At 35.9% G+C, this 12,348-nt stretch overlaps 2 protein-coding genes across 3 annotated transcripts; one reads left to right on the top strand and one right to left on the bottom strand.

Annotated features, from left to right (window-relative positions):
- The first annotated feature begins 957 nt into the window (after positions 1-957).
- On the top strand, positions 958-4,878 carry LOC136224210 (uncharacterized). 2 transcript variants are annotated; one of them, XM_066012479.1, is made up of 6 exons: positions 958-1,257; positions 1,768-1,951; positions 2,037-2,870; positions 3,073-3,178; positions 4,093-4,298; positions 4,381-4,878. In XM_066012479.1, exons 3-6 carry the CDS (start codon positions 2,140-2,142, stop codon positions 4,646-4,648), a joined length of 1,311 nt encoding a protein of 436 aa, XP_065868551.1. In that variant the 5' UTR covers positions 958-1,257; positions 1,768-1,951; positions 2,037-2,139; the 3' UTR covers positions 4,649-4,878. The 2 variants fall into 2 exon arrangements, with proteins under 2 accessions (XP_065868551.1, XP_065868552.1); XM_066012480.1 differs by lacking the exon at positions 958-1,257 and adding an exon at positions 1,657-1,675.
- Positions 4,879-5,853: 975 nt separating this feature from the next.
- LOC136223720 (zingipain-2-like) lies at positions 5,854-9,690 on the bottom strand. The gene is made up of 2 exons (XM_066011861.1): positions 9,255-9,690; positions 5,854-6,434 (listed from the first exon to the last, which is right to left on the bottom strand). The coding sequence occupies exons 1-2, from the start codon at positions 9,688-9,690 to the stop codon at positions 5,854-5,856; spliced, it is 1,017 nt and encodes a 338-aa protein (XP_065867933.1).
- Between the last annotated feature and the right edge of the window lie 2,658 nt (positions 9,691-12,348).

Here is a 12,348-nt window from a genome sequence, read left to right as displayed (position 1 = left end):
GATTGGGCTAGTTGTCCTCTTACTCGGAGATCTTTGACTGGTTGGATGATATTGTTGGGTTATTCCCCAATTTCTTGGAAGACGAAGAAACAACACACGGTTTCTCGCTCTTCTGCGGAGGCCGAATATCGGTCGATGGCTGCTACTACGTGTGAGTTGAAATGGCTTAAGAAGTTATTGAAGGAGTTGGGGGTTAATCATCCAAAGGGTATGCGCTTACTCTGTGATAGTCAATCTGCAATTTACATTGCGAAAAATCCAGTTTTTCATGAGCGAACAAAACATATTGAAGCTGATTGTCATTTTGTTCGTGATGCAATTCAAGACGGGCTTATTTCGCCGTCCTATGTGCCTACAAAAGTACAATTAGCAGATATTTTTACTAAAGCCTTAGGACGAACGCAGTTTGATTTTTTAATGCGCAAGTTGGGCATTTGTGACTTACATGCTCCGACTTGATGGGAGGTGTTAATTCCTAATTAGTGTTAATTCCTAATTTGGTGTTAATTCCTAATTAGTGTTAATTCCTTTTTATTATTAGATTAGGAATTGTTTTCCTTTTGTGTTAATTCTTAATTAGTGTTAATTTCTAATTTGGTTTTTCCTTTTCCTTGTGGGACAAGATTTTGTACTTGTATAAATATGTGAATATGTGAATGAGAAAGGGGGGATTTTTACCAAAATATCACTTTTTAATCTATTTTTTAATTATGTAATAACATTCTAAGATGCGTGAAATATATCTTTCGCATTTAACTTATATTTTTACGATCGGGTGATCAATTAATTACATTTTATGTAAGTTCATGAGGGTAATTAAATATTTTATGTAAGTTTAGAGAGCTACCGAAATACTTTAAAAATTCAAGGGTTTTGGACAAGTTAACGGAAAAATGATGTATTAAGCCATTTAAAATTGCACTCCAAATAAAGCTACATTGTAACTTACAGGTGGAAAAACATATTTAAAGGCATCAAAAGCAACACCCGTTTTTTCCGCGGCGTACTTCCAAATTCACCCGCCCAACCAACTTATCGCCACCGCCGCACGATCACCATTTTCACCGCCTCCGCCGTATCCAATCCAAATCTCTCTCTCTCTCTCCCCTTCTCTCTACAAGCTTTAGTATCTCCAACAAAACAGGAACCCCACCCATCCTTCTCTCTCTCTGTCTAAAACCGGAATTATAGCAATAGAAGAAGAAGAAGCGAAAACACAATTTTCTTCTCACATTCCTCCTCCATTTCCGTTCTCAGGTCAGTTCTCTCTTCTCTTCTTTTCTCTTCTCCGGTTTAGATTTGTATATTCCGGAACGAAAACGAAACAATAACAATATCTATGGCCTACGCCATTTCATTTCTTACTGGATTTTGATTTTGATTTCGTTTCCGATTTTCGGTTTTAGAATGAAAAATCAATCGATGATAATCGCCGGCGATATTAGGAATACCGTTCACTCGTCGTAGTGAGGGGTATAACAGTAATTTGCCCCTTGCTTATTTCATTGATGCTCGTGAATCGTGATTTTAGCGGCTTCTAGAAAATTAATATAATAATATTGTTTCCCCTAATTATTTAATTGGAAGTTCGTAATCAGGTGGATTACATAAATTGAAATTGATTTCTCTCATGTGAAACTCCTAAAAATTGGGGAAGTTATTGCGGTTTGTTCAAGTAGCAATCAATCACCATCAATAAACATGTTTAATGCTTCTTTGAATTAAATATAATAAATTAACCATATGTTAATCTTGTTTTATTTGCAGAGCCGCGTTTGGTGAATGATAAGGAGACATATTTGACCCTCAGCCGGAATCTTAAGAAACTTGTTTCTTCTGCGTTTCCTTTTGCTGTTCATCGGGCTGTCAAAAGAGGATTGACAGCCCGATTTTATTGGAGCAAATCCTCAATTCAAAACCTTTTATATTTCTTACTTTTTAAATGTCAAAGGTAAGATTACACTCTTTGCGCGTTTTCCTTGTTTAAATTGAAAAGCCTTGAAGTCAATTTTGATTTCTTCCAATTTTTTTGGCAGGTGCTTGTTCATATTTCTATATTTGCCTATCTGGATTAGGTTGTTTATGTGATTCATTGTCTTCCATAACTTTGAGAGATTGTTATTTTGTTAAATCATCACCATGGGTACATTGTCCGGAATCTTTCAAAGGCCAGTTGTAGCAGCTGCTGCTGTTGCTGTAGCTTCTGCTTCTACTGATTTTTCAGATAAACTTATGTCTCTCAAATCATTAGATGCTGTAGCTTCTCCTTCTGCTGTTCATTCAGAGCAAGAAATAAACATTTCCTGGGTTTCTCATATATCAGTTTCAAAGCTATCCAACTTGTCCTTTGTGACAGGAATTCGTGTACCTCTTCCTAACACGAATTTCCCGGTTTCGATTCAGAAGTTTGTTCCTAATGCATTAGGTTCATCTGCAGCTTATTCTCCACTTATCAATTCATATCAGTCGGCAGGCTTGGCAAAAGGGCCGAAACCAACATCATTTACAAATGCAGTTCCTACTTCCCCTTCTCCTGATGTATTATACAGATGGCATCTGCCAGACGCGGATGCTGTTGATGTTTCGGGGTCTTCTAATTGCAACTTAGAGAAGTCGAGGACAGTAGTTGTCATGTTGGGATGGTTAGGATCAAAGCAAAAACATCTTAAGAAATATGCAGAATGGTATACTTCAAGAGGATTTCATGTCATTACTTTCACTTTTCCAATGGCTGACATTCTTAGTTACCAACTCGGTGGGAAAGCTGAGAAGGACATAGACTCGCTTGTGAACCATCTGGAAGATTGGCTGGAAGAGGAACACGGGAAGAACTTGGTTTTTCATACGTTTAGCAATACTGGATGGTTAATGTAAGCTTTCTTTCATATACACGCACATTATTGAAGAAAACTGCACACCACTGTTATGTTACACGGAAACTCTTCTTCATTAGTGTTTCCGCATTTCTGCTTCCATGTCGGTGTCCATTTCCATTTCCGTGCAACATAGCTGTTTGTATTTCCATTGTTACTATGCAACTTGACTTATTTAGTTTAATGTGTCTTATTGTAGATATGGAGTTATGCTAGAGAAGTTTCAGAATCAGGATCCGTCTTTAATGGGAAGGATTAAAGGTTGCATTGTTGATTCTGCACCTGTTGCAGCCCCTGACGCTCAGGTGAATGTTGCTTGTGCTTATATTGATTTGTTATTTTCATGATTACAAAGATAATTGTGCCATAATATTTGCATTCTGTCACCGCTCTTTTTCACTCCATTGAATGTCTAGATATCAGTTCTTACAGAATGCAATACCGTGTCTTGAATTGTTCATTTAAATTTCAGCGCATGTGAGTTACTATTGCAGATAGCAAAAACTGAAGATCATTTGCAATATTAAGTTCGCCAATTGACCTGCCATCCACTGTTTTTCGAACATATGCAATGCAACATGTTATCCCTCAGTTTTTATTATCATTTCTTTTATCATCTAGGGATATCAAAACGGGTTATCGTGTTGTAATTGTGTGATCTATATATTCTACATTATTATATATGATATAAATGACACAAAAATGATTATCGTGTCAAACAAGTTGCTTCTAGTGGGTTGTTTCCGTAAATGTGTTGTCGTGTTAGAAATTGACAGTTCAATGATTAGTTTCTAGCGGGATATCGGGCTTATAAGCAAGTATATCTCACTACATTTTACCTTTTTATTTCATCTGTACAAGCTTTTTTTTATCGATGCATGATTTCGTGTTTCAGGGCATCTCCTCTAATTGAATATGTTCATTGTGGTCTTCATATCTCCTTACCCTCCTTGCAAGGGTGTCAAAATGGGTTGTTTTGTCATAATCGTGTTATACAATCTATATATTCTACATGATTATATATAACATAAATGCAACAAAAATGATAATCGTGTCAAATGGCTCACGTTAGCAGATTATCTTTGTAAATCGTATTGTCGTGTCAGAATTGACAGCCCTTTTCCTGCAATAAACGAAGTTCGCCAACTGTTATGTTTAGTCTTCTTTCTCCCTTTAAGAACGTATGAGCTCTTCTGATCCTCTTGCTTTATATGTTCAGGTCTGGGCTTCAGGTTTTTCCGCAGCTTTTTTGAAGAAGAGGAGTGTTGCTACGAAAGTACATACAAGCTCAAACGATTCAAGCATAGAATTACGAGTAGGCAGCACAGCGCTTGCAGAACCAAAACCTGCAGCAACTGAATCAGCTCTGTTAGCAATTCTGGAGAAGTTCTTTCAGGTGGTTCTGAATCTTCCTAAAGTGAACAGGTATTCACGTTTACAATTACGTTACACGGATGAATGTCTAATAGACTTTCGACTCATACGATATCTTATTATTGCTTTACAGGCGGCTTTCCGATGTGCTAAACTTATTATCATCCAAACAACCTACCTGTCCACAGCTATACATTTATAGCACTGCAGATAGAGTAATTCCTGCAAGGTCTGTCGAATCATTTGTAGAGGAGCAGCGGAGAGCTGGGCATGAGGTTCGGGCTTGCAACTTTGTTTCCACACCTCATGTTGATCATTTTCGACATGATCCGAAACTGTACAGCAGTCAGCTCAGCCAGTTCTTGGAGGACTGTGTTCTCACTTCTTGCAAACATGTGTAAGCGAAAGCATCGAGGCAATCCATCGAACCCTTATTCTTTTTTTCTTTATTTTTGTAGACTACAGTTACACAGCTTAACTACAGAAATCATTTCATACAAACCGTGGATGAACCCGGAAACAGGAGGAAAACTGACTCCGCATTTTACGTGTAATTTTTGTGAATAAAGTTATCCAAATTCTATAGGTTATATACTGTTAATAAAAAATCTCAAATTTTAATTTTGCTGTTTCTTAGTTCTTCCTGAATATGAGGTTGAAGTTGAACTGTTTTAGCATCTTTGTTGTCAATTGGCACTTGGCTGAAGAAAATACATTAGAATCATATTAATCCCAAAATACATTAGAATATATCATAGAGATCAGGCTTGATGTATATTTACACCCTTAATCTTGGCACGTTTTACCTATTGGCACCCAGAACTTTTAAAATAACCTATCACACACTTATAGTTGGCTTTAAAAACCTATCACACATCTATAGTTGGCTCATTCGGACCTTCTGCATACAAAATTGTTAATCATCTTTGACAGTTGAGGTGGCATGCGTGCTATAGGAAAAAAGAAAAGCGCGTAAATTCGTTTTGTATACCTGTTAAAGATGACAAATCAACGATTTTATGTGCAGAGGTCCGAATGAACCAACTATAAGTGTGCGAGGGTTAAATGTACCGTTGGTCATTGAACTTACATTGTTGTCTTAAAATGGTCAGTCAACTTTAGTTTGTCTCAATAAAATCACTCAACTTTGAGTTTTGTCTCAATTAGGTCATTCCGGCGATTTCAGTGGTTAAAATGGATCGAAATGATGTCATGGATGTCATGTGTCACTCATGTATCATTCTTGACTATTTAATCACTGGAATCGCTGGAGTGACTTAATTGAGACAAAACTTTAAGTGACCACGAATGAGCATTGGAAAGGTGTCAAACGTGTATTAAGGTATTTGCAAGGTAATATAGCGTTCCGTATTACCATGTCCACGAAACCAGTTGAACATATTCATTGTTACTCTGACAGTGATTTTATTGAGATAAATTGAACTTGAGTGACTATTTTGAGACAATCATGTAAGTTCAGCAACCAACGACGCATTTAATTCAAGTGTTGCGTGATAGGTTATTTAAAAGTTTATGGTATTAATAGACAAAACTTGCCTATGCATTAGCGTACAAATTACATGCCATTTTCTTTCCAACTTGAAGATTATGCAATAGGATAAGAAGCTTGCATTGCAATGCCACACATGCCTTCTTTTTCAGCTACATCTTTTTGCATCCTTATGTATCCTTTTTCTCCCCATTGCTTCCCCCATGAATTCTTCACTGCCCAATACTTCTTACCATACCCAACCCCATAACCAACTATGGCAACACCATGGTCTAGTTGAGTTCCACAAGATCCATTAAATACCCCACTTGAATAGAATTGGAACTCGAATCCGCCAGCATCGATGGCGACTGAAACTGGTTGATTAGCAACAACCTTCGCTAATGCAGTCTCATTGTTTACTGGCACATCTTCGTAGCCAGTTATCCTGGCTGAAGGTTTCCCTTCTGCTTCTGTGTTGCAAGTGCTATCAGACGCGTTATATGGGTACATTGCCTCGCTTGCGAGGCCATGTTCTACTATGAACTTGAAGGCGTCGTCCATAAGACCGCCTTGACAACCATGATTTCTTGTGTCACAGTCCACGATCTCCTGCTCCGAAAGAGCAATCAGCTTTCCTGTTTTTATCTCATGGATTCCTTCCACTGCTGCTACGGCCGAAAATGCCCAACAAGAACCTGTATTTGATTGCAAAGAAAAATGGATTACGAACTAGTTGAAGAATGATTCAAAGTTAGATTTTTATTGTGGATGGATAACTTCTACGATGGACCGGGTGTAGTAGACCCAACTAATGAAAAAAAATCATGCTACCTTATTGGGAGATGATTGGTGTAAGGAAAGAAAGTGCACAATTGTCACATTTCTATTAGCAAGGTCCAATGGACCAAGACCATAATAGAATTTCTCTTTTATGATGTTGCAGTGGTCCAAGTAATGGTCCTATTTTTATGTTTTTAAGGGTTAATTACAAATAACTACCCTGAGGTTTGGCTAATTTGCAGACCGGTACCTGTGCTATTTTTTTTTTGCAAGCGGAACCTTATGGTTTGTAATATTTTGCAAACGCAATTCTGTGGTTTGCAAAATTTTGCATTTGAGTTCACTTTGTCAGAATTTGGTCGATAACGATCTCGAAATGAAAATTTTCAAGAGTTAAAATAATATTTTAATCAACTTTAATTCTTCAACTTTTTAGGTTTGATGTCATTTAGGTGGTGTTTTTCATGAGAGAAAAAGATAATGTTTAGAGAGAGAAAACTCCAAAAATGATGATTTTGAAAAATTAAAAATATGGTTTCATATTAAATATGATACTAAACAACTTTAATTCTTGAAAATTTTCATTTTGAAGTCGTTATCAACCAAATTTGACAAAGTAAAAAAAATATGTAAAATTTTACAACCAGAAGATTGTGTTTGTAAAAACAAAATACTACAGGTACCGATCTGCAAATCGGTCAAACCATAGGATAATTATTTATAATTAACCTTTTCTTAATTAATTAAATTGTTATATTTTAGATCATGTGTTAGTGTTAGTGAATTGAGTGAAATCTTTAATATGGTTGAGTTGGTTATTCATAAGCCTATATATAGACCTATTTATTTAGGTTTCTACCTAAAAAAAACTAACAATAAATCTCCATTGCTCACAGGGGTAGAGCTAGCCCAGGGCTCCACCCACACCCCGTCACTGGCTCCACCCCTTCCGTATTCTGTTTGACGTTTTTGAAATGTAATTTTAATATTTTAAGATAGTTGAGTTGGTTAAAAGGTATGTGTTATTGTAAGAGATAATAAGTTCAAACTCTTTTAAAAGCTTTTATTATTTATTTGGATTTTCTTTTCTTAAATAATTGTGTTATTATTATTAATTACTAATTAGGGATCAGACTGAACAGTAACAAATTACGTACTTCCGAGGCGTCCTTTCGGTGTTCGACGTTCCTGCGCTGGGAAGAGTCCTTGGGAACATTCCGACGACCAAGTTAGTGAGAGTATAACCGATGTGCAAGTAGAGATAGAGAAAGTTAATGTACAGTTATGGGATCTCTTGGGGGGTTTTTATAGCGACCGTGGAGGTCCGATGGGCATGTGGTTTCCGGGGCTCGTTGGTTGGGCCCTTTGGTCTTGGGCTTGACCCATATTCCTAATCAATTACTTTCTATATTCTTTTTATTTTATTAACTCTTTTAAAAAATAGAATCATTTTATCTGAAGACACCACCCACCCAGAGAGATCTGCCTTCTCTCTAGGTCTCTCTCATTCTCTTACCGCCCACCACCTCCTCTTTTGCTTTCTTTTTTCTTCCATTTCCTTTTATCCTTTTCCAAACTTGATTTTTGCAACCTTAAGCTAGAACAAAGTAGCCAGATCTAGTTGGAGGAGGGAGAAGGAAGTTTGTCTTTCTTCTTCCTCCTCCCATCTATAGCTGTTTTTCTGTTTTTCTAGCTTTTTAGTGTTTCTTTTTGTTTTCAGTTGAAGATTCATACCTTTCATCGGATTTTCTCCATCTGTTTCGCATTTGTTAGCTATACCTCTGTCGTTTATGCTTTTTTCGGATTTAGCAAGAGCGGAAACATGTTATTTTATACGTAGATCTACAGATCTACGAGGTTGCACCAGTAAAAAGGACTCAGATCCAGTTAGTCCAGTTAGTCGGAAGAAACTAAATGACGACGGTTGGTTTGCAGTGGCTTTCATATGGAGTTGGATTCGTGAGAAGTATGAGTTTTATCGTCTTATTGTTTTAGTTGTACCTTTTATGGTTATTTTTGCTTTTTGTAGTTCTTTTATTTCCTTTATGGATGTTGTATTAGGCATTTGACTGTACTTTTGTAAGGTTTTATCCCTTACTTTTTTTCATGATGTATTTGTATTTTATCATCTAATGAAATCATTAAGTATTATTATTAAAAAAAAAAAAACTCTTTGCAACTATTTTGTTCTTAAATCAATTTATAAACTTTTCAAACTAAAAAAATTAAAATTTTAAATTAAATTTTACTTTACGAAAAATTAGAAGAAAAGGTGGCGGATCGTTTAGCAGCCGAGGGCCATGAGAAGATGTTGGATGTCACTACTTTCTCTTCTCCTCCTACTTTCCTCTCTTCTCTCCTTTTGGATGATATGGTGGGGGTTAGCTTCCCTAGGATAATCCCGGGATAGGGCTCTTTTTGGTTTTTGTTTGTTTTTTCCTTTCTTTTTCCTACCAAAAAAAATTATTGTTGAATTTATAAAATACTAAATATATCAACTTTTTTTTTTAATTTGATTACTTTTAATTTTTTTAGCATTCAACGATTAAAACGACGAAAATTTATGGTGCTGGAGGAAAAAAAGTTTTGACCAGCCCTAACAGGTTGACTTCATAAAAAAAATTCTCCAACTCCATAAATCTAACTTTAACAACGGTTGCATGACTAAATTTAGCCCCCATATATAAATTTCTGGCTCCGTAATTGATTATTCATATACAATGGTTAATGCTTACCACATTGGCCTTGATCTTTGATAGGTGTGACAGCTCCTTTCTTTCTCCAATCTACGCTATCTGGTACTCCGCTATCATTCTCGTATCTAAAACCCCATATTTGAGCAGAGTTTTTACGACCATTTAATCTATTCCTCGATTCTCTAAACTCTTTGTTTGTGAGATCCGCATATTGGTTAACAGCGAGCCTGTAAGATTTATCAGCTTCGCTATTAAACGAATCAATACGTTGAACATTTTCCTCGAATATCTTGAACCGCATTGCCTTCTCATTAGCATCCTTGTATAGACGGCCAAAACGAGCAATCCATTGCTCGTGCCTCTCGTACATCGATGTATCCGGTGGGAGGGTTCGAGCCATCGATTGACGGGTCGAAGGTCCTATTATGAAGAACAAAGCTAGAATGGTGCATAAAATGTGCTTCATAAACACCATTGTGATTATGCAAAGAAATGAGTGTTGGAAAAATTTGAATAAAATTATATATTAATTTTAATACTAACAAACACCTCTTTTCATGAACAGTCGTGTCCATCATGAACAGTCGTATTCGTACATAAACAGTCGTGTCTGTCCGTGTACAGTCGTATTCGTTCGTGAAAAGACATATCCTTTCAAGTTCTATTTATATAGAATGGATTGTCAAATTCACATATTGTTGGAGAAAATATTCTCTGGAATTTCACATTGTTCTTGTTTTCCTACTCCGGTGATAACTAGGCTACACATGTTTGAGTTGCGTAATCTGTTGTATCCTAGGAGACGATCGTCAATAGCGATGACATATGTCTTAAGGAAACTGCTAATACAAGCCTCAGATTTATCTATCTCTTTCTTTTTAATTTTTAGTTTTATTGTTCATATGATTTTCTGTGTTCGTTTTGTTTTTTGGTTAATCACATCTAACATTTTTAAGATATACGTAATCGTTTGTCTAACATTCTTAAGACAGACGTAATCATTTGTCTAACAATGAGATAGCAACTCTAGCTAAACTTCGAGGTTTATATAACTATTTCTTAGCCATTACGTGGAGCAAAAGGCCTTGTTATGATTAGTTAACAAAACGGCTATCACCATGCCGTTTTATTCACTGCATCAAAGGGTTATCAGTTGAATTGTAATGGAGATGAATGAAAAATCAGCCCACAACTCATCAATTATTTATGGCCTAATCAGTGGCGGAGTCAGAGCTCAAGGTCCGGAGAGGCTCCAATACAATTAATAACAACTTAAGGGGCTTAATACATCATTTGCTCCCTGAACTTGTCCAAAATAGTTGATTGGCCCCTGAACTTTCAAAGTGTCTTGATAGCCCTCTGAACTTGCATAAAATGTTCATTTAGCCCCTTGAACTTGTGTAAAATATAATCAATTATCATTCGATTGTAAAAAAGTAAGTCAAATGCAGAAGATATGTTACACGTGCCTTATAACGTTATTACATACTTCACAAAATAGATTAAAACATGTTAAAAAAGAATTTCTTACTTATTCAACTATAAAACATTTTCTTCTCTAATATTATAATTGCATACCCCGACCTTGGTCGTTTTACTTTTTAAAAATGTGTGCAACATATCTTCCGCATTTAACTTATTTTTTTTACAACCGAGTGATTAATTGATTACATTTTATGCAAGTTCAGGGGGCTAACTAAACATTTTATGCAAGTTCAGTGGGTTATCGAGACACTTTGAAAGTTCAGGGGGCCAATCAACTATTTTGGACAAGTTCAAGGGGCAAATGATGTGTTATGCCCAACTTAAGGCTTTGATTCATAGTAGTCAAATCAAAATTTTCAAATTTTTTGATAATATAAGGGTAAATTTGATCATAATTGGAAACATTAAGGTACAAAACAATTGAGATTTAATATAAAGTAAGGATAAGGTGCAAAAATACTCTAATGTTTACACCTAACAATAATTTTACCCCTAACGTATAAAATGGTGCAATTTTACCCTTAACGTTGGCAGCCAAGAGCAATTTTATCCCTAACGTTGACAAGTTTGGTCAATTGGAGAAATTATTCATCAAACTATCTTCTCCCAATTGGATGTAGATATTCCTTTAATTATCACTACAACCAACTATGCAAACTTAGTTTTATGTCATATAATCACATTCTACATTATAAGTACTAATTTTAACTATTTTGGGGGTTGCTCGGGACTGAACCACTGTTTATCAAGAGTGTTCTGGAGGGTCGGAGGGTCGGGAGACCCTCCCCTACCCCCCTGGCTCCGCCCCTGGGCCCAATATATCACCAGCTCCCTAAACTTGCTTATTTTGTATCACTAACTCCCTAAACTTGTCCATAAAAGTCTATTAGCTCTCTGAACTTTACAAGTGTCTCACCAACTCCCCAAACTTGCTTATTCTGTAACAACTAAATACAAAAACCATAATACTAACTCTCGATCCTCGTCCATTCAATCTCTCAAAACTGCAACACTAACTCTTATAATAGGTTGAAAGGTAGGAGAAGTGAAAAAATTACCTCTCGAATAGATGAATACATATTTTTAGAATTTACTTTTAGTAAGTTTTTGTATTTAGTTGTTACATAATAAGCAAGTTTAGGGAGTTGGTGAGACACTTGCAAAGTTCAGAGAGCTAATCTACTTTTATGGACAAGTTTAGGGAGCTGGTGATAAGAAATAAGCAAGTTTAAGGAGCTGGTGAGACACTTGCAAAGTTTAGGGAGCCAATCTACTATTTTGGACAAATTCAGGGAGCTGGTAATATATTAGACCATTACTTATTAACTCAATTCTATAACTCCCAAATCCAATCCTATTCGGGGATTCGGTTTCGGTGCACTCCAGTACAGATATTCGGTGATTCAGATAAATAATTAAACCTTTGTACTTTAAAATTTACAGATGGATTATCTTAAATAACTTCAACTAATTTTTTTTTTTTTTTTGAAGTAGGGATAATATGCATTCATATAACATTTTAAATGTAGGGATAATGTGTAAAAAATACCCCTAACATTTATAGCCAAAAGTAATTTTACCTTTAAAAATGGTACAATTTTACCACTACATTAGGCAATCAAGAGCAATTTTACTCATAATATTGACA

Source organism: Euphorbia lathyris, chromosome 3 (genome assembly GCF_963576675.1).
Source record: "Euphorbia lathyris chromosome 3, ddEupLath1.1, whole genome shotgun sequence".
Classification (NCBI taxonomy): Eukaryota; Viridiplantae; Streptophyta; class Magnoliopsida; order Malpighiales; family Euphorbiaceae; genus Euphorbia; species Euphorbia lathyris.
Note: the sequence above shows the minus strand (reverse complement) of the source record. Positions and strands in the feature narration are given on the sequence as shown.